This window comes from Aythya fuligula, chromosome 6 (assembly GCF_009819795.1).
Source record: "Aythya fuligula isolate bAytFul2 chromosome 6, bAytFul2.pri, whole genome shotgun sequence".
Lineage (NCBI taxonomy): Eukaryota > Metazoa > Chordata > Aves > Anseriformes > Anatidae > Aythya > Aythya fuligula.
In genome coordinates this window covers 11,532,801-11,555,867 of record NC_045564.1, presented here as the reverse complement: position 1 = coordinate 11,555,867, position 23,067 = coordinate 11,532,801, and the positions used below count along the sequence as shown (strand labels likewise).

General features: G+C 39.1%; 1 protein-coding gene across 8 annotated transcripts in view; it reads right to left on the bottom strand.

Annotated features, from left to right (window-relative positions):
* PCNT (pericentrin) overlaps positions 1-23,067 on the bottom strand; it is a 79,332-nt gene that overhangs the window by 24,962 nt on the left and 31,303 nt on the right. For 5 of the 8 annotated variants that reach the window (XM_032189704.1, XM_032189708.1, XM_032189705.1 and 2 more), the window contains 13 exons: positions 21,945-22,109; positions 18,893-19,039; positions 16,181-16,332; positions 15,117-15,331; positions 14,436-14,647; positions 12,530-12,692; positions 11,278-11,421; positions 10,502-10,731; positions 9,974-10,093; positions 9,416-9,436; positions 5,103-5,330; positions 1,643-1,813; positions 180-332 (listed from right to left, as the gene is read on the bottom strand). In XM_032189704.1, the coding sequence (XP_032045595.1) occupies positions 180-332; positions 1,643-1,813; positions 5,103-5,330; positions 9,416-9,436; positions 9,974-10,093; positions 10,502-10,731; positions 11,278-11,421; positions 12,530-12,692; positions 14,436-14,647; positions 15,117-15,331; positions 16,181-16,332; positions 18,893-19,039; positions 21,945-22,109 (2,121 nt within the window). The remainder of the gene's footprint in view (positions 1-179; positions 333-1,642; positions 1,814-5,102; positions 5,331-9,415; positions 9,437-9,973; positions 10,094-10,501; positions 10,732-11,277; positions 11,422-12,529; positions 12,693-14,435; positions 14,648-15,116; positions 15,332-16,180; positions 16,333-18,892; positions 19,040-21,944; positions 22,110-23,067) is intronic. The other 3 variants (XM_032189707.1, XM_032189710.1, XM_032189706.1) reach the window with 2 other exon arrangements.

The following is a 23,067-nucleotide window of genomic DNA, read 5'->3' as shown; positions in this document are numbered from 1 at the left end:
ATCTATAGTATTTTGTTTTTGTTGTTGTTCTAGATATCTTTTCCCAATAGGAATACAATAATAACTTGACAACAGAAACGGAGTACATACTTATCACATTATGAGATAAAGACCACAACACTCAAGAAAGGAGGTATCTGAAGTTTTACCTGAAACACGCTGAAGCCAAGAAAACCTACCTTCAAGCACGCATTCTCTAGCTGAAGCTGGCTGATGCTGGAGGTGCTAAGGTTTTTTTGCAACTCTAGCTGCAAGTTCAGCTGCAGTATCTCCTCATTTTTACTTGTCAATTTATCTTTATATTGATCTAGTTGCTCTAACAAGCTTGCAATCTAGAAATAAGAAAATGCATAGCTGTTTTAATTTAGTCTCCTATTTAAGCAGGAAATAAAGTTTCATTCATTGCTATGTTTAGTTAGAACAAGTAGCTTCAGCAGATTCTATGGTTTAAACTCTCCCTAATTAAATTCAATAAATTAATAAAATATCTGAGACATAAAAAGGAGTAAGAAGCTAGTATTCCAGCTCCTCAGCTAGGTACCAAACTGCTGCAATGGTGGTTGCCTGTTTTCTTTAAAATAAAATCTAACTGGTCATAAAAGATGTGTTAATTTATGTTCTTGACAATCAGGGTCTGACCGCTGATGTAGTTTGAGATAGCAGTGAGAAACGTTAGCATGTGATGTTTAATGTAATCATAAGCAGTAACCCAAACACCATTCTCTTCCTCTTAAAAGAGGGAAATTAGCACTGCAGTGCTAATCCCAGTACACAACTATTAGAAGAAATCTGAACATTGACAACTTCACCCTGTAAGAGTCAGTAACTACATATTTCTCATGGTTTTTCTCTCTTGCCTTACTGTGTAGTGAGTTTCAAGTGCTTTAAGAGGGACTGGTGAATCCTGAAATAAGACTTCTAGAGATACAAACTTCAATGTGTAAAAAATGAGTTTTTATTAGCTTACTGCTTCTGAAACAAAGGTGTAGAGTTAACTGAAGGGTCATCCATACGTTATTTTTCTTCACACAACCTAAACTGGACTGTATGTTTGTATATTATGTACGCAAAAGTAATTGTGCAAAATTACATAAAAATACTGCATGAGGGATGAGTATGTGGGTGTGCATGTGCACCCAAAAAAAGGTCTAAATAATGTTATCAGTTATATTGCACTTTAGCTTAGCTTGGTACAAGTACTCATCGCTAAAATTCTTTGGCCCACAAATTGTAGAGGGTCAGATGACACCATTATGCATCACTGGCCCTCCTTTTCTTAAAAGGATCATCACTTACTCTCAAACAAAAATTTATCTGTTTCCTGCTGCACCTCAACTTTGGGGGGGGAAGAAAATCAGTTTACAACAGAAATTGATCAATCAAAGCTGATATGAATCATCACAGGACAATTTCCAGAGGAATGGGAAACAGACAGAGGGACAATAAAACAAAGAAAAAAAGTGGAAGCTTAGTTAACACCAAACCACAGAGAATACTAGTCAAAAAGGCACACTTAGTACATGAACTTTTGTCATTTGATCTTTGAATGGCTTAAATTCTCAGCTACAAGTTTGCACAAAATGATTCTAGAATTATGTAAGCGACCCAAAAATCTACAGAACACTAACAAAACTCAAATTACCTCTCCCTCTTTCCTCTCAAGTGCTTCCTGTTCTGCCTGTAACTGTTCCTTCAGCCCTTGGTCAGAAGTGCCTTCTGTGGGTACTCTGTGCCTCGCTTCATCCAATTTAGATTGTAGGGCAGAGATTTGAATAAGGTTATTGTACTGCTGCTGTTGCAATGCTTCTTTATCCTGCAAAGGAATTTTTATGTTAGAGTTAATTGCTGTCAATACACAAACCCATCTGGACAGAATAATTCTACCAGAAAACTTCTTTTTCCCAGAAAAATCCAATGTAAGAACAAGCTAAATATAAGAGGTGGAGAGTTTTGGGTAGACCAAACATCTCCTACAAATATATCATGATAAATCATAAAATGAAGCACCAGCACTACATTTTTGCATCAGATTTGTGGTCTAACAAGTTGACATAGTTTTCTTCCTTTATTTATTTATTTTTAAATTTCTCCTTCAGTCCTCTCTGTGGTTCTAACACAGTCCTCAGGATCTGGGTCAGTCCAACATAGAAAGATTCACTTAGGAAGTCATCCAAATAGCATGCATACATATTTGTACTTAAAACAATAAAGGAAAGCTGGACATGAAACCTACAGCAGGAACTGCCTCTGCTGTTCAACACTTATTCTGACCATAGCTCAATAAACCTCTAACAGAAGGATTATTTTCGATTCATTATATAATTTGCCAAAAATAAATTTACTATTTTTTATCTAATTAAAGAGAGTTAAAACCCAGAGTACATCGATAGCACCTTCTGATCTTAAAATGAAAGAGACGTCAATAAAAGTAAAAAAAATCAGAAAGTTTATGTTGTACCACACTACCAAAACAGCACGCCCAACAACACGTATTTAAAAGAGCTGCTCAAAACTTTATGCAGATACTGAAGGGTCCATTGGACTTCCACCCACCAGCCTCTAAGCAGTCCCCACTGGCCTTCTGGCAGCTCTGGGGCAGTCCCCACATACACAAAGCACACAAGAGGAAAGGGGAAATTACAGGGGATACAACCAGTTAAGTTATGATGAATTTTTCTTGCCATCACACAGTATCTGTGATATTAACCAGCCCCTCAGGTCTTCTGCTGCCATACACTATGATGAAACCCAAACAACACCGGTGTCTATCTTCAGTTTCGATGTCAACTAAAAAGACAGACATTATCCGCACCATTTTGAAGTTCATCTTGATCACTCACAAAAAGCTCCCAATAACTACATGCAGATCTGGATTACTGCAGAACCAGGCCACTTCCCCTCAGATGTTCTTCCATTTATTGCACAGCAGAGCTACAAGTGTGTCATGGTGTCTGCACAGCTCAGCACACAAGAGTGATGTTTCTCTTAACATTCTTCTGTTGCTATGTTCTAAGGTCATAACAGTGACCCAGCAAAAGCAAGCAGCAACCCAGGCAAAAAACAGAGCTTTATGCAAAGCATCAATGTAAAACCTGATTCTGGATGCCCGTGCAGTTAGGGCATACTGTGGTACCACCTTTGCCTGATTGCAAAACATGTCGGATAAGGATAACAGGCTCCTTAAGTGAGTACCACTTGCAAGACCTCAAAGCAAAAGAATGGGCCATCAACTCAGAAGGGCCAAGCCCCTCCCAGCACAACCCTAACCAAAACCATCAATGTTATTTACCAACAACCTGGGCAGCTGAAAGAAATTGGGCCAGAAAAGAACAAAGAATACCTACTCTAGGCGGATGATGTGATAAATAGATCTGATAACTGTGAATTAAGACACTGTTCTTCACAAAAAGATACTGTTCCATATTCAAAGTTACTCTTTCCAAGGCCTATTTCATATTAGCACTAGTCTCTGTTAGCTGCAGTGCCTATATTTTTGTATGTTGGAATTTTGGGGGTAGTAAAAATTATAGTCGCCATTCAAATCAAATGTATTTTTATAGAAAAACTTCATGACTTGCAATCATTGAGAGCTCATTTGACATCTATTTTCTGCACAGAATTGCCTCATGTTACAATGACTACTGTTAGTAAATTCAAAGCTGTAACCTTGTTTAAAACTGGTGAATTAGTTTCTCAAAAGAGTCTAAATTTGGCTTATGAGCTTCAAGAACAACCAATTGACTAGGACATTCAGAGAGCTAGAAGAATGTCTTTAATTCACATGGATAAAAGAAAGCCTGGACAAAAAGCAAAATTTCAGGAACAAACATATTGCAGTCTCTGTCCACTCCAAAGCAAACTAAACAGAAAAAAAACCAAAGCTTTCACGCATTTGTATTAAATTACCAAATAGCTTAAGTCTCTAGAGTCTCTGGTTCAACCTCTGACAGCAGAACAAACTTGGCTCTGGTCAGGGCCTTGGACAGCCAAACTCTAGACATTTTAGAGAAACCACTGCCACTCTGAATATCTTTTTCAAACGTTGACTAACCCCAGTATGACTTTTCCCACTGCCATTTAGTTGGAATTTTCCTTGTTGCAGTTTATGCTTGTATTTTTTCATCCTTTCAGCATGCAACTCAAGGTTTCATATTCTCTCTAGCTTCACATTATATGGTTGTTGGCAACAATATGATCTCCACAAAGACAAACAAACCCCGTCTTTCAGCTTCCCCTCATAAATCATTTACCTCAGTCCCCCAACCATCTTATCTTGTTGGACCTTTATTAAACTTGCTCTAGTATTCCCGTCTTTCTTGTTCAGGGGAGTCTTGAACAATTCTCCAGATACAATCTCACAAGTGCCAAATAGATAGTAATAGTAGTACTTACACTAAAACTGGCTAGTCTATATCACGTTCAGCTTAAGTTAAAATAAAAATATTTTGTTCACAATTTTTAAAGTAAAAAATAATGGAAGCAACTATTTACAGAATAATAGAGAATATTTAGTTTAGATCACACTACTCTCAAATCCTCAAACTTGACAGACACACAAACAACATTTATTGAAGGAAAACTGCTGGGAGGAAACAAACATTTAGCCTAACAAGGTAGGAAAGATTATTGAGATGTCTGTGAGGAGACAATTTTGCTAAGCAGTATGCAATTCCATTAACTAAGCTGTATTTAAATCTCCTGTAGTAACAAAACAAATTCTGGGAGCATGGCAAAAAACCTGGCTCCAGTGGCATATAGCAAGAAGAGCTACTGATTAAGCTTATACAATTTTAACAAAGTTGCTTATTGAAGACCCACCAGATTTAGTATTTAGTAATACTATCTCTCAGGAACTTCCAGAGAAGAAAACCTTTGATCCACCAAAACATGACAGCTGTCAATATAATAAGTCGGCTTATGGTCCATAAATGCAGAGGTTGTTTAAAACATTGGCTGCAATGTCTGCCATTAATAAAATGGTTTAACTCACCCTTGAATGCAAGGAAGAGTCTCAAAGAACACTGTAACAGAGTCATTGATATTTGCTACAAAGACATTATCTGCCTAACGTCTTTCCAATTAACTAAGTATTTTAAAGTTACCTGTTTTAATTCAGTTTCTACTTTCTTCATTTTCTGTAGTTGTTGTTCCAAGTAGTTAATGGTCTTTGAGACTTCAGTACTGCTCTGCTCCAGTTCTTGTACTTGTGCCACCAGTTTTTCTATCTCTTTATCACGAGCTATGATTTCTTGATGCTTTTCCTCATTTTCTAATAACAGCTTATTGTAATCATCCATCTTCTCTTTTATTTCTGCTTGCAGAGAGTCTACCTATACAGAAAACACATTATATAGATATTCAGGCAACGTAAGAAGCTTCCAGTTGGAGGCAAGAGTCATTTCATGCTAAGAACGAAGAATTCTACTATGAACTAAACTAATACTAAGATCCCAGAAAAGAATAAAATCAGACATGGAGAAAGGATGAAAAAGTAACTTTCTGAAGTCTTGTTTTCCAAATGCAGTGGCTCTTAAATACAAAACTGATTACACACACTTTATATTTTTAATAGTCTAGCAAAATGCTGCAAGGAAGTATACACTCTAGTCCCAATGCTCATCAAAAGGAACTTTATTTAATTTAAGATAAAATACTCAAGATTAAATGGATCATTACTAATAGCATTGGATGTATTTCTATAACCTCAGAAACCTTTTTCATTACTTCTGGAAACTACAGTTTGAAAGAAAACACCAAGAATTGAAAGAAAAATATGCAACTTAATCAATGTCTAATACCACACTGCTAGAAAGCTAGTGCTGCAATTCTGCAGATAAGGAAACACTTCCACAACCTTCATCCCCATGGAAAACTCTCAGATGGTAGTTCCAAGCACCAGTCAGCACTTTTTCACAAAATAAAAAATAATCCCACTCGTATACCTTGAAGAGCAAAGGGAAAAACTATGAACCTCTAACTACTACATGCAGAAATTAAAACTTCAAATGAACTGAGTTGTTTTGGTGCAAGGTAAGCAGTTATTGACAATACAGATTCACTAAGCAACTATGTAAGAACTGTTCTGATGTGTTTTGGCAGACTGCAGACATACGTCATCCTATCCACAAATGTCATGTGCTTAGCTACCTCCATTGTGTCCCTTTCTCCATTAAATTTTGATCCTTTTGAGAGAGGTTGCAAATAGTTACATCATCTATGTTTTTCTTATGTCTTATTTTCTTGTCTTATGTTTTTCAGAACTTTCCCTTTACTAAGCCACATAAACACTAGTGGTTCCTAAACAACTATCATCCATCTAACAATCTTGGATGGAAAGCAAGATATGGCCTTAACACTCTGACATACTTTGAATAAGTTTACATACATCCTTTATGATTCTGTATGTTCAAGAGTTAATGAAAGACTGCCACAGAGGTATACCTTCTGGGTAGAGATCTACCTTCAACAAGTCACATGGACTTCAAAGCAAAATCTTTGCCACAATACAAAGAACATGTAGGCTGTATGTGTGATACAGCCTCAGAAAGTCATAATGCATGGTATCAAAGTAAATGAGAAACCAAGATGAGTGCAGAATGATATATAACCACTCTACTTCTAAAAATAAATCTAATGAGCTCCTATCAGAGGTTACAGAAGGCAGGTGACAATCTGGTGTCTTCCAGCATGGATAATTCACTCTGCCACAGATTCAGCTGTTCATACATGATTTGCTTCTATAACACTGATTTATATAATCACAGAATCACCTAGGTTGGAAGAGACCTCCAAGATCACCAAGTCCAACCTCTGACCTAACACTAACAAGTCCTCCACTAAACCATATCACTAAGCTCTACATCTAAACGTCTTTTAAAGACCTCCAGGGATGGTGACTCAACCACTTCCCTGGGCAGCCCATTCCAATGCCTAACAACCTTTCGGTAAAGAAGTTCTTCCTAATATCCAACCTAAACCTCCCCGGCACAACTTTAGCCCCTCATCCTGTCACCAGGCACATGGGAGAATAGACCAACCACCACCTTACTACAGTCTCCTTTGAAGTACCTACAGAGAGCGATAAGGTCGCGCCTGAGCCTCCTTTTCTCCAGGCTGAATGATTCCAGTTCCCTCAGCTGCACCTTGTAAGACTTGTTCTCCAGACCCCTCACCAGCTTTGTCACCCTCCTCTGGACTTGCTCAAGCACCTCGACGCCCTTCTTGTAGCAAGGGGCCCCAAACTTAACATAGTACTTGAGGTGCAGACTCACCAGAGCCGAGTACAGGGGGACGATCACCTCCCTAGACCTGCTGGCCACACTGCTTCTTATGCAAGCCAGGATGCCGTTGGCCTCCTTGGCCACCTGGGCACACTGCTGGCTCATACTCAGCCAACTATCAACCAATACTCTCAGGTCCTTCTCCGCCAGGCAGCTTTCCAACTGTTCCTCTCCCAGCCTGTAGCTCTGCTTGGGGTTATTGCGCCCCAGGTGCAGGACCTGGCACTTGGCCTTGTTGAACTTCATGCAGTTGACCTCAGCCCATCGGTGCAGCCTATCCAGATCCTCCTGCAGAGCTTTCCTACCCTCAAGCAGATCAACACACGCACCTAACTTGGTGTCATCTGCGAACTTACTGAGGGTGCACTCGATGCCCTCGTCCAGATCATCAAAAAAGATATTAAAGAGGACTGGCCCCAGTAGTGAGCCCCGGGGGACTCTACTAGTGACCGGCCTCCAACTGGATTTGACTCCATTCACCACAACTCTTTGGGCCCGGATACACAGTTTTTAACACAACAAAGCATACGCCAGTCCAAACCATGAGCAGCCAGATTCTTGAGGAGAACGCTGTGGGAAATGGTGTCAAAAGCCTTACTGAAGTCAAGGTAGACCACATCCACAGCCTTTCCCTCATCCACTAAGCGCGTCACTTTGTCATAGAAGTGACAAAGAGATCAGGTTCATCAAGCAGGACCTGCCTTTCATAAGGCCGTGCTGATTGGGCCTGATCACTTGGTTGCCCTGTAAGTGCCACATGATGACACTCAAGATCATCTGCTCCATTAGCTTCCCTGGCACTGAAGTGAAACTAACAGGCCTATAGTTTCCCGGGTCTGCCCTCCGGCCCTTCTTGTAGATGGGTGTCATGTTTGCTAGCTGCCAGTCAACTGGGACCTCTCCTGATAGCCAGGACTGCTGATAAATGATGGAAAGAGGCTTGGTCAGCTCTTCCACCAGTTCTCTCAGTACCCTTGGGTGGATCCCATCCAGCCCCATCAACTTGCATACATCTAAGTGCTGTAGGAGGTCACCAACCATTTCCTTGTGGATTTTGCTCCCCATCTCCTCCCACCAGCTCAGGGTACTGGGTATCCAGAGAACAGCTGGTCTTGCCGCTGAAGACTGAGGCAAAGAAAGCATTGAGCACCTCAGCCTTTTCCTCATCTCTAATTTCATAGACTGAACATAAATGAATTGATGGAAAGAAAATTGTTTAGTATACACATTGAAGTTTTGCTAAGAGTGGTGCCACAAACAACAGCTGAAGGCTGTGGTACAGTATATTATTGTAATTCCATTATCTTTATTACATTTCTCAGCTTCCCCTCGCATGCCAAAAGGCAATTTTAATGTAAATAACTGCAGATAATATATCTGAACAACAGGCCAGAAGAATTCTGGAATGATTTGGGTTGGAAGGGACATTAAAGATCATCTAACTCCAACTCCCATGCAATAAGCAGTGGCAACTTTCATTAGACCAGGTTGCTTAAGGTCCCATCCAACCCCAGCCTTGACCACTTCCAGGGATGGGACATCCACGTTTTCTCTGGGCAACCTGTTTCAGTGCCTCACCACCCTCATAGTGAAGAATTTCTTCTTTATAATCAATCTAAATCTACCCTCTTCCCACTTAAAAACATTATTCCTTGTCCTATCACTACACACCCTTGTAAAAAGTCTCTCCATCTTTCTCATAATCCCCCTTTCAATACTGAAAGTCTGCAATAAGGTTTCCCCACAACACTTTCTTGTACAGGCTAAATATCCCCAGCTCTCTCGGCTTTTCTTCATAGGTGAGGTGCTCCAGACCTCTAATCATCATTGGGGTCCTCCTTTGTACCCACTGTAAAAGGTCGACATCTTTCTTGTTCTGAGGGTCCCAGAACTGGATGCAGTACTCCATCCATAAGAATCAAATACTTATGGACAGAAAAATAAGTTGAAAGCAGTTTCCCAGCCCCTGCAAGAATTCTGCCACCCTAAAACATGCATCCTTATCTTTGAGTCAAGCTGAAGCAGACTTGACAAAGGAAGAATGGGAAAAAAGCATATATAGTAATATCTAGTAGAAGAGATTGAAAGGAAAAGGAAAAGAAAGATTAAAGACATGTTCATGTTGTTTTCCCTACCTGTAGAATCAATTCATAGTTCTGTATAATGTTCATTTATGCAAAAAAAAGAAAAAAACACAAGAAAAACAGAAGTTAATCTTTGAAACCAAGTGAATCTTTGAAACAAACAAGCATCTGAACAAAAGGACTGATTTATAAGCTTAAATAGGACATGGCATAAAGACAAAATATCTTTTATTAGAACTGGTATAGCTGGAAAAATTAAACCAGTTTGGGACCCAGAAGCTTTTCCTCAGATGTGCTTTGTAGAGCAGAGCGTCCGTGTTCTTCTTCTCCATAGTTACGTAAACCAGACGCCTAGGCTGTGAACATTTACTGTAATGCATAGGTTCAAATAAAGCATTTATTTCTACCTCTTTAAGCAATGCAAGTAATCCCTCACCCCTAAATGTAGCCCAGACATGGAACGCATGTAAAGGGTGTGGGGGCAGTTGAACCTGCTCTGTTGGACAACAGGAAAGAAGTCTCCAAAGAGCCAGTCCCCAAAAGCAGATATAGTTTTTGGCATTTAATTGTAGTAAGCCTCCATTAGCCGCTAAATGTGATTTTACTCACCCCATACTTTCTCAGCTCTCCTGAAGTCTGCAATTTTGCTGAAAGTTTTAACTGTTCTTCCAGCTTCTGAATTTCTTGTTGAAAATCATCACGTTCGTGTTCCCTTTCTATAGCTTGTTCCTACCGAACCAGACAAAGAAAATAAAAACCTTTTTAGAAACTCTTAATTTCATTAAAATATTGAGAACAAAACTTTTTTTTGTTTGTTTTCTTAATGCTGTGAAGAAGTCCTTAAAGCATAGCTAAAATTTTAGTGGAAGACAAAAAATTAACTCCAATGTACATACAAACTAACATCAGCAATTAATTTCCAAAAAGGATAAAATGTCTCATAATACTACAGAAAAAGATTTATTTTTCTCCTCTTTATTTTAAGTCTAGTCTTGCAAGACTAGAATATCAAAACCATGATTTAAAGAAAAGAATCATCATCATATTTTAGGAACCATCTTCCAAGTCACAATCACCAACTAAAAAGAATATTTATCATATCCAAAACCACGAAAGTGTGATATCAAGTTTGCTTACATCCATGAATTGCCGCTGTTTTTTAAGCTGTTTTTCAAGGACTTGGATTTGCTGTTTTAATTCAGCAACCTCCAGTAACTGCTTAGCCAGGTCTTGATTACTATGCAGCTGTTCTTCCAATTCCACCTCCAAAACTTTCATTTGAGAGCGTAAGTTGGAATGGTCCTTCTCCGCCTGACACTGAAGCTCTAATTTCTCCTTTGCTAATAATTCTACTTCCTTGAGTAGACCTGAAGAACACAAAAAGGTTATCAGTGTAGGGTACAAAAAAAACAACAAAAAAACCCTAAGCCACTCTGAATTTAAAATATTATGTTCAGGTACTTTGAGAGCAACAAAAGCAAATTGACTATCTCCAGAAGTTTTAAAAAGACACACAAAATAAAGTCAGATACTTGGCTGCCCACTGCGTGCTTAAAAATTTAAAAACCTCTTTGTTAAGACTATCATATTTACAAAAGAAAATGGCTCCTAACTAGGAGTCATTCAAACTCCCTCCCTCAGTCAACCCTTTCAACCTCAGTTCCACACCCCTTCTGTCCCAGAGGTTTTTTGCAAAGCACAAAAGATCCTCACTCCTACAAATTCATTTCCTTCCAGATGTGCTCCAATCCCATGTTTAAGCCCCACACACCAAATTCTCAATATTTTCAACATTTTTTTTTCAATATTGCACTATTTGAAATGTTCAGTGCAGAGTCAAAAAGCAGCACAGAGAAGGATAGCAAACCATGAGATCGGGACAATTCACTGGTATCATTAGAACCACTCCTCACCAAGAATTGCCTGCTCCTGGGTTAGTTCCTGGAAACGTTCACGCATATGCTCCAGCTCCACAACAAGGCGACGCTCAGACTCTTCTTTCAGATTCAAAGCCTCCTCCAACGCAGCTTTTTCTGCAACATAGCCTTCAATAATGCCTGAAATCCCAAGTCAGAATGCAAATAAAGCAGTAGACAAACTCATATATTGGAAAAAAAACAGCTTGAAAACATGAGTAAACAATGAACGGCATGATGTAGAAAGGAAGTACAAGGTGACAAGCTTATACTGTAGCTAGGCTTTTTCAAGTATCTTGAGGAAAAACATGTACAAGTTATATACTCTAATAGATTTTATGAGGCTGTCATGTCACAAAACTCCTCAAAAAAGTGGAATGTACATGGGGCTTATCAAGCCTTGATGGCTTGGGATCACCTCAGAATGTAGGGCAGCCTGATATGTCCTTTACAGGGGACAAACCTTCAAAGAAACAATCTCTCCAAGAAGTAAGATCAAGTGCTAGATTCAGAGCCCAAGAAATCCACAAATGATTCACAGAAAGAAAGGAAACAGGATGTTGGAGAGACCAAGTAAGCCTAAAGGAATATGACTGAAGAGGAATGGAAAGCAGATGCCACAATTAGGAAGAGAAGATCAACTTTAAGGACTTCAGTTCCAGAACATGGAAACCATAAAGGATTCCCTTGCATAAAGGCAAAAAATACAGGCCAAGTCAGCATACTTCAGGTCTTAATCTTCACAAAGGAGAATAAAACTGATGATATGAAGTCTGTGATAGTGTTGAGATCAACAGCCTCAGCCTTCCTGTCTCCTCTAGAATCTCTTTATGTTTGTACTACCACCAAACACTGCTTAGTTCATGCTGAACATTTCCAGGGTCATACAGGTGGGCAGATCTATACTGGGAGTACATCATCTTTACAATAATCCAAACTCCCATGTTTAGACATGCAGGAACACAAACTGCTGTTTTAAAAATTATGGTGTTTTTCACATGCAGTCAATCGAATAAGTATAGGACTAAACACTATCATATTTGCCCCAGGGAAATACAAATCTGATAAAGTGAATCAAGCACTAGATTTGAAAGAAACAATCCACGCTTTAAGTAACTGAGTAATCTGAAATGCAAAAAATGGATTACAGACAGGCAATCAACAATGAAACACATATCATAGATATTTGGAGTAGTAAGTTATGAATAAGTGACATAGAAATCTCTTCATATTGGCTTCATTCTCTTACCCTCTGCTTTATGAAGTTCTAGTGCCAGCTGATTCTTGGCCTCACTTTCTTCGGTTAGGCACTCCATTAGCTCTTGGTGCTGACTAACCACTTGGGCAGTCTCCTGATTTTGGCGGCTGAGTTCATCTTCAAATTGTGCATGGATTTCATGCCTTTTCTCCAGCTAAAAATGAAAAATATCACCTAGCATGAGATCTTGGATGCACACGCAGTGCAACAATAACTACAGGCATTTAAACAAAAAACCTACCCTTAATGCATAGTAACGATCAAAAATTAAGGGCCAGCTTTTGAAGTTTTGCTTTAGTATTGGGTTGTTTTTGCCCGAGACCCCTGGGCATTCTAGTGATTCCATGTACTCACATACTTGTATTTTCACTACAAAACTTCTTTAGGCACGTGAGTTTCTTTACTGTGCATAAAGAGGTATCTCTCTGTTGGCCAGGCTGCTCAACTCCCTGAATCATGTACAGTTCAAAGCATCCTTGCACTTATTAAATTCAAGAATCATAGAATATCTTAAGTTGGAAGGGACCCACAAGGATTGAGTCCAACACCACACCGACTACCTAATAATCAGACTGCAAGCATTGTCCAGACGCTCCTTGAACTCCAGCAGGCTTGGTGCTACAACCACTCTTGTGGGGAACCTGTTCCAGTACCAACCATCCTCTCTGTGAAGGAAACATTTTCCTATATCCAACCCAAACTTCCCCTGTCATAGCTTTATGACATTTCCTTGGGTCCTATTGCTGGTCACCAGAGGTCAGTGCCTGCTTTTCTCGTGAGGAAGGTGCAAGCCATCCTGAAGTCTCCCCTCAGTCTCCTCCAAGTTGAAGAAACCAAGTGACCTCAGTCTCTCCTTCAGTCTTACCCACTAACAGACAGTGAAGTAAATGCATCATCTGGTTTCCAAGATATGGCACCTATCCCAGCAGATAAGACATTTCACAGAAGTGAGCAAAGTATGCTTGAATGCAGCCGATGAAAGTAACCTAGAATCTAGATCTTTCATGGCTTAGGCAAATTCTTTAACAAGTTGGCTACATGGTACTAAACTCGTATCAGTACCCAAAAGCAGCATCACCTCATTCTAGAAGGGATTCTTAAGGGCCATGAGTATAACATTTCACTTAGGTATTCTGTGCAATCCAGGGATAATCATCTAACAAGAAGACTAATTTTAGATATTTTTCCCTTCATACTTTCTCTTAAATTATGGGCTTCTTTTCTCAAACCAATTACTATACTGAATTAAGTCCTCTAAACGTATAGAGTACTCTGGCATCTACCTCAGATTTATGATGCCTATTCCCAAAGCTGAATATCTTGGCAGTAATTTTAGTAGGGAAATACTCAAATTCTTTTGTGATATTGAGTCCAGCTCCTCTTATTAAAACCCAGTACTATATAATTACAAAGATGTTTCCCTGCTCCCATCTACATATTCCTAGCACATTTTAAGATGTGACTGAATTTTCTTTAATCTGCTCATCAGTGCTGGAGAAGCATCAATGTCAAGTTTTTGAGAGGTTTTATCGCATTTAACTCTGTTCTCCAGAAGTTACCAAATGCATCCAAAATACTAATTTAAATTTACTTAAGGCAACCAACTTCTCTTTCATACAGGATCTCCTCTAAGGGAAAAAAAAAAAAAAACACAACAAAAAACACACAACACATTAGCTCTCATTTACAAGAAATACTCAAGTAAAGGCCAAATATTCATTGTAAGAAGCAGGGGATTCACATGCTTCCCTTTACTGATAATATGTCATGTATTCAGAAAATACATTTTTCCTCATGGTAGCCAATCCCACAAGGTGCTAAATATACAAAAGCCTTAAAACAGATTTCATAGTTTCAGAATAATTATACCTCTATACAGGTAAAGACATTATCTTACTTCTTTCGTTGATTCTGCAACAAGTTCCAAAAGTTTTTCCACAGCAGTGCGCAAACGATGACTAATTTTCATTATCATTTCTTCATTTTCATATGCCATTTCTGGCTTCACAAAAACACTTTCACATAAGTATTGGCTCAACTCAGACCCCTCTTCAGTCACTGGAGACAGCTGGTTGTGTTCTGTGAGAGTTTCATCAAGCAGTTCATCTACTGAAAATAAGCAATCTATTTAAAAACATAGGAAAATGACACAGAACTGGCCACTCAAATAACAACTGACATCAGCCAGCAATACTGCTTAATCCTGAAGATATATTACAAGGTGAAAAAAACTTGTCAGCATGGAGTTATTTGATGTTTACGCATTAAGACAGTCTTTCGCAATGCTTGGAAATATTGTGCTATATACAAGAGGGACTGTGGTTCTGTATCCATCAGATTAATCTCTCCTGTCCTATGATCCATTCATCCTTTTCAAGTCACAGTTTAGTATTTTCACTACTAAAAATTAAAATGAAAGAACAATGATAGATACTATCATCTTAAGTGTGGAAAAACTTTGAAACGAAGAAAAAAACATGAGAGATACCCATTCAGAGCCTCTTTCATATAATATGAAATGAAAAGTCATTTTTCAAGAACATGAATCAACTAAATAGTTATGCTGATTTGTACTCACATTTTTCTAGATGATGCTTCTCTTTGGCTTTAAAATACTGTGCAAATCCCATTTCTTCCATAATACTGTGACTTTCCCTAGAATCTCCAGAAGCCAAACTGTCATCAAGGCAAAGACCAATCTTGCTACAGATAAGGTCCTCAATAGCTATTGCAGCCTTCACCAACTCCATAAGCAATTTCAAAGTATGCTGATAAGATTCCTGCATTTTTTTCCTAGAACAAAAGTACATGGAACATGGCAAAAAAAAATGCATATACTTGTTTGAAGAGACTTCAAACCTACTGAAAACCTGACAGTCTAACATAGGCATCTTAAAAAGTGGATGGAGAGATCATACTGCAGTCAGAAACATCAAGCACCAGCAGGGAAAACATGTTTACTACAGCAGTACCTGTGACATTAAAGTAACTAGGGGAATAAAACACTGATACTACTTCTGAAGCATGCAACATTCTATAATTCCTGCTGCAGGTACTCACGATAGTTTGAACAAATAAGTAGAAATACCCAAGGCAGGCACAGAACAGACAAGAACTAGCAGTCTGTCACACTTTGATATCCTAAAGGAAACCAAACTATGGAATAGAAGCTCCACTAAACCCTGCAAGCTTACAAAACAGTAAGCAAGTTTTGTTTGTTTTTAGCAAGGCTAGAAATGGAATTCTTCTTGAAGATGATTCAGCATGAGAGCTTCTCTCCAATCCACAGATTCCAACCACATATCAAAGTGATCTATCTACATTGCACTGAAAAGTTTCTAGAGTAAAGAGGCACTCTCTATATTTCCTAGCTTTTGCCAAGATTATAGACAGTGGAGACCCCAAAACACCAAAGTTTCCATTAGACCACAAGGGGCCAGGGGGAGGGAGGGAAAGTAGGAAAAAAAGCTTGCTCTCCATATCAATACAGATTGGTAGTAACAGAACTCAAACATGTTTGCAAATAAAGCCAATACTGTCATTATCTTACTCTGTTAATTTAAATTGGCTTAATTTAGTTATTTGTGAAGAAGTGAGAGAAATAACAACCAATAAACATTATACAACCCAAGATGGACAAACCTTTCATCCTTGGACTGCTCAATATCAGATCTCAACATGACTATCAAATTCCCTCCTTCTTGGTTCTCTCTGTCCCGCTGCTGTAGAAGTGTCTCCAGCTCACAGTTGATCTCCTCTATCTTATGATTTAAAGATTCGACTTCCTTTTCCAGCTGTGGAAAATACAATAACAATGCACCAGACAAATCAGCGATCTTGTGGGCCATCAGCAAGTTTGCTGGTGACATAAAACTGGGAGGAGTGGCTGACACACCAGAAGGCTGTGCTGCCATCCGGCAGGACCTTGACCGGTTGGAAAATAGGACAGGGAGAAACTTAACGGAATATAACGAGGGCAAGTGTAGAGTCCTGCATCTGGGCAAGAACAATCCCAGACACTAGTATAAGTTGGGGACTGCCCTGAGAGAGTCCAGTGCTGAGCCACAAAGATGATTAATGGAGTAGAGCCTCTCCCTTATGAGGAAAGGCTGAGGGAGCTGGGTCTGTTTGGCTTGCAGAAGAGGAGACTAAGGGGTGACTTTATTAACAATTATAAATATGTAAAGCGTGAGTGTCAGGAGGGTGGGGCCAGGCTCTTCTTGGTGACATCCAATGACAGGACAAGAACATAGGAGGCTTTGCTTAAATATGAGACAAAACTTTTTTCTTTTTTTTTTTTTTATGGTGAGTGTGACTGAACACTGGAACAGGCTGCCTGGGAGGGTTGCGGAGTCTCCTTCACTGGAGACTTTCAAAACCCACCTGGACGTGTTCCTATGTGACGTGATTTAGGTATTCCTGCTCTGGCAGGGGGATTGGCCTAGATGATCTTTCAAGGTCCCATCCAATCCCTAGCATTCTGTGATTTTGTGATCTTACCCTCCATTACTTTCTGTATAATCACAATCATCACCTGTTATGTAAACTTGCTTCCAAAATTTCTAGAAATGGACAGCAGTGAGACAGGGAAAAAGATAAAGGATGATTCTGTAGATCTTAGCTAGCACAACTGTATGTTAATGACCCCAAAGATAAGGAAGTAAAAAGACTGTATGCATAGATAATGGAATCAGAAAGAACTGGTTTGACTGCTGAAGTCTGTCAAAGAAAGGAAGGGTCTGGAGTTTAGCAGTGAGTAAGACTTCTGGCCTTCATCAAAAGATCACCAGAGTATGCTGGACGACCAACCAAGGACTCCAGTACACATGCAAATAGGGGCAGGAACCTACATTAATGATTCTTCGGAGACCTGATGAATATGCAACAGAGTTATGGGAAATGAAATTAACATGTATTTGTCCCACTAATATAAGCACACTGCCAGTAACCCTTAGTGTGTGTGTGTTTGTGTTAGGCAGAGCAATCCCCCCCCACACCTGGCGCTGTAATAAAGAATACCTGCTTAATAACTTTGGTTATTGAGTTGTCACTGTGTCAGCAGGCAGAGTAAAATTGTATGTGTTTTTAAAGTTCTTTTTTCATGCAGATTTTACTTCAAGAGGCTGCCTCATTTGCATTCAGATTCAATGCATACAAGCAGTACAAGAGCTTGTAAAAACTTACTTTACTTTCAGATTGCTTTCATTGTTCATGCCTTAAAAACTCAAAGCAATGGCCTAAGAATACATTGACACTAGAACACAAACCTGAACAGCAACCTGATACACTATAATCGCTCAACCATTTTTCTTCTTTCCTTTATAAGCTCTCTCTGAGCGAATTTTCTATAAAGTGCCTTTTCTCTCCATAATTCTTTCCAGATGACACCTTTATCCCACTAAAAATATAAATAAGTATCTATACTGGTTTATACACCCATCCCTAACTCCCAAATTTACTGCCAAACTGGTACTATTTTGTTACAAACCGTCTCAAAAGTAAGCCAACAGATTAATCAAAATATCTATTTGGGAGGGCACAGCAAGGAAAGAAAAGCCATTTTATTTCCCTACCAACTTTCTCACCTCTCACTAAATCCTGCATGAACAACAGGAAAACAGTAAGATTTTCACCTACTGTAAGAAATGCATTAATGTTACTCCTACCACTTCTCAGTTTTCCTGCTAGCCATAAAAGTCTAACAGAACATTCCAATACACCAATTTTACATTTGGTCAGAGCCTTTTGAAATGCAAGACATCACTATTTTCAAAGCAGAAGATAATAATGAAGTAAAACTCGAAGCCATTATTTTACATCACTGAAAACAATTTATATTTCTATAAGTGTAAGACAAACACCTTTTTCATGCTGTTCCTCCATATCTAAAGCTTTCTGGGTAACCTAGATTCAGCTGATAGTTTTGCATTATAGGATGCATAATATTTTGCTTTGTTTGGCGAACAAATATTGCCTTTGCCACTTCTGGATCCATACTTTTCACTTGCCTGTCTCCTGCCTCAAATTATAGGTCACTTGGTCTAACAAAAGCTAGAACACTATTTTCTAGGGAAAAAAATGCAATAAAAACAAATGGCATCGGTACATAGACAACAAAATGCAAACATCCAATGTTTTCATATAAAAGGCAGTTTTCAAGCTACTACCCAGTTTCAATTTCTACATGACTACTGTAACACTCCAGATAAGAGACAGAGTCCATGAAACCTTTGAAAACTAGCAATCACAAGAATTATGCATAGTCTCTCTACATTTATTTTCAGAAAGGTGAAAGCGCAGTGTTAAAATATAATCATGACAACCAAAATTTAATTTAAAAATTTTTCCACACACCTGGATAATTCTTTCTGCTTTTTCCTGTAGCTGTGCTGATAATGTCTCCTTCTCCTTTTGGCAAACAGCCAGTGACTTCTCCCTCTCCTGAGTTAACACCTGCAACTTCTCATGTAGTGATGCTGTTTTTTCAGCTTCAAATTCCTCCTGTATTAGTGACATATAATTTGAATTATACAGGGAGAAGGAAAAGAGAAAAGCAAACAAAAAGAGCCATACACATCAACATATTCCCCCTTTTTTGTTTAAATACACAAAGCCTTACCTCTCAGATTAATTAGCAATAACTTACACAGTTAAAACCCCAAATCAACAAAATAATGCCAAAACTATGATTTTAATGACAAAATTATGATTTAAGACTAGTTAAATTAACTACCTGAGTGCACTTCCTAAGACCCGTGTCATTTCAAATTGCTGAGACACTAATGAAAAACAGAAAACTGATAGATGGAGACAAACAAAAGCCACTTTCATCAACTGCAAGTAATACAATATGCATAGCACTGAGTTCCACACAGGACAAGTGATTTTCAAGAAAAAATTGTAAATTTACAACGTATAACTTGCCTACCTCAGAAGAATGTATCTACTCTAGATATGACCCACTCGTGAATCAGCAAATAAGAGAGATGAAACAAGGGATCCCTTCATGAAGAGGCTAAAACGAACCCTGCAACAATCTGAACTGGGGAATGAGATGTCATGATCACACTACAAAAAATATATGCAAGTTCACATCTATGAACATCAATAAACTCCATGGTGAAAGATACCCTTAAGATACCTTTATATATATGTGTGTGTGTGTGTGTGTGTGTGTGTGTGTGTGTATATATAGCATTAAGTGAAGAAAACTGCTTTTTTTTTCCCCCCAAGGAATAAAATAAAATTCAGGGTATGAGTGAACATATGAGCAAAACCTAAGACATCACCTAAACACACCTAGATCCTTTGTGGAGGATGTTTATACTGAGCAGAGGTAAGCCATCCATCACCACCTCCTCAGCTGATGACTACATGTTGCTTGATGACACCATAAGGTCTGCCATCTCAAGCAAGACCAAGACTTGCATTCAAGCAATAACAATACAAACTCCTACCAGGAGTCCACAAGGCAGAGCAAAGCAGAAGAGCCATGTCCATCAGGATTACAGACTCAAACAGCAGAGTGCCTAGCTGTAGGCAAGACAGAAAACACAAAATCATAGAAACATTAAGGCTGAAAAAGACCTTAAAGATCATCTGGTCCAACCATCACCTTACTACTAATGTCACCCACTAAACCATGTCCCCAAGCACCACGTCCAACCTTTCCTTAAACACCCCCACGGATGGTGATGCCACCACCTCCCAGGCAACCCATTCCACTGACTGACTACTCTTTTTGAGAAAAAATGCCTCCTAATTTCCAACCTAAACCTCCACTGGTGCAACTTGAGGCCATTCCCTCTAGTCTTATCTGTGAGAAGAGGCCAACCCAGCAAAGAGTGTACCCATCCAAGCCATGGGCTGTCAACTTCTCCAGGAGAATACTGGGGGAGACTAAGGGGTCTTGCTGAAGTCTAGGTAGAACCAAGACAGTTGCTTGTCAAAGTCTCTCCAACAGTCTGCCTATTCTTCTCAGAAGCAACGCATCCACTAATACAGAATGTAAGACTGTACAAAAGAAACTCTGAATGACTTAAAGCACCAGATTTCTGTCAGATCTTCCATCAGTTTTCCTGCTTAGAGGGAAAAAAAAAAGGTAACTGGCTGGCGCAAAGACAACCCCATAAACAAGCATGGGGGACGTAGCAATGAAGGATCATTGTAAAAACCTGTAGCAGACTATAATGCAGCTCAGCCTGACATTGCAAAGAGATGCAGTCAGTCTCTTCTGGGACAAGAAACTGGTCATCAAGGTAATCAACAAACCAAAACCAACCCACATAGTCCTGTAGGGAGGACAGCAATGGCCCTACCACGAGCAGCTTTTCAAGATACACTTCAAGATACATGTCCTCTGATTCAAAAGATAATCCACCAGACACAGAGGTAAAAGATTGAATCTAAGTGGTAAGATCTTGCAGCTGGCCAGAGGCAGGAAGTTAAGAGGAATTATCTGCATGTCCACAGCATCCAGTTCCAACTGTTTGTGCAACTCTTAGGAAGCATCCTACTTCAGGTTGAAGAGATGAGAGATACAGTTAAGGTTCTGTTGACATTTCTCAAGGAGACACAAATACAGAGGATGGTAGATAACCAAATATAAAAGTTATTTTTGATCAACACGTTGAGTTCAACACATGCTCAGCACAGCAATAACAGAGATGCACACAAGCATTGATGTTGGTGTTGGTGAGTTTCCCTCTCTCTTCTGAACCACAGTGCATCTTTCCCACTTATAACTGAGCGTGCTTGACACCTAACCAACCAACCACGGCATCTGGCATGAAGCACAGATGATAGGCAATTACTACATTATAAATGATGCCAAAAAGAGATAATTTTTAGATATTCTCATCAAGATGAAAGTTTGGAATCAAAATGATGAAAGCAGAAAAGACCAACAAATAACATTCACATGCACAAAGTGTTCAGACATCAAACAGTTGACAAAAGCTTAGAAAACTGAACATTTTTTGCTGTACATACACAAGTGCTGTAGACAAGAAAATACTTGGTTGATCAAGAATACAGTCTCTGCAGACACTAAGAAGAAAAATCAAGTTCCAAGCAACAAAATGAACATAAATCTACACAAGGACTGTTTCTCAGAGCAAATACTTAGCACTGATTTTTTTTTTTTTTTTAATCTAAAGGGCACCATTTCACAACCAATTCAGGATTAAGTGAATCCTATGGTAAATACTATAACTCCTTAACAGAACACTATATTATTTTTAGCACTGCTTTTCTAGTTCTAACACTGAGAAGCAAGGAAGAGAACTAATGGATTGCCTTTTAAAGATCATACAGCTGAAATACAATAACATATACTAATTGTTCATTTTCAAAAAAAAGCAAGCTACCAGTACATTCTCTGAAGTTCATTTTAATTAGACCTTACCTTCAGCTGTGCTATTTGCTGCTCAAGGAGCACTTCTGACTGACACTTCAGCAGCTCAATCTCTTCCTGGAACTGAAGCTGTTGCTTCATTTTTACCTCCTCAAACTGAGACAGAAGAGCTGTCCTCACATTTTCTACTTCAGAGGCCGATGCAGAAGCATACATCTGCAGACAAGGGAATAACAAAATATTTGAGCTAGTGTTATAACTAAGGAAGAAACAAAAACAAACCATAAAGCCCAGAGAAACTCGTAAGAGAAATTTCACAATAATTGTCTCCAGACATCAGAGCCATACAAAACTGCTATCTATCATCATACTGACTATGGAAAAGCAAGTCAATAAGAATAGGTAAGAAGCAACAAAAATACATAAGGTACTAAAGATCTCCTATATTCATGAAACCATCAAGTCAACCTAACAGACCCCACTTATTTTTTTCCTCAACAGACATATGCCTAAGAAAAAAAAAAGGCTAAAGTCAAAGAGACCTGATAGCAGCCTTCCAGCACCCAAAGAGGGCCTACAGGAAAGCAGGAGATGGACTCTATCATGGAGTGCGGGTGATAGAACAGGAGGGAACAGCTTTAAACCAAAAGAGGGTAGGTTTAGATTACATATAAGGAAGAAATTCTTCAGTCAGAGAGCAGTGAGGCCCTGGCCCAGGCTGCCCAGAGAAGCTGTGGATACCACAACCCTGGCAGTGCCCAAGACCAGGTCAAATGTGGCTTTTGAGCAACCTGGTCTGGTGGAAGATGTCCCTGCCCACAGCAGGGGGGTTGGAACTAGAGGTTCTTTCAAGTCCCTTCCAACCCAAAGCATTCTACAATTCCAAAACGGAAAAGAACAGGAGGAGGGAAAGAAATACACCAAGAGCATGCTTGTTGCAAAGAGGATTAATTGTTAGGTAACTATATTTAATGCTTTTATGCCATGAGTGACTATATTTCAAACATGGTAGTGCACCAAAAATGTACAGAGCTTTCCCCCCAACACCCTCTAACAAGAGTCACTGTAGTCACTGGAATAGAGAGAAATCCTGTTTCTTGAATCAAGGGCTTAAGACATTTAGTAATGTCTTCAGAAAATAACTTTCCACTTTTTAGCCTTCATTGTGAAAGTA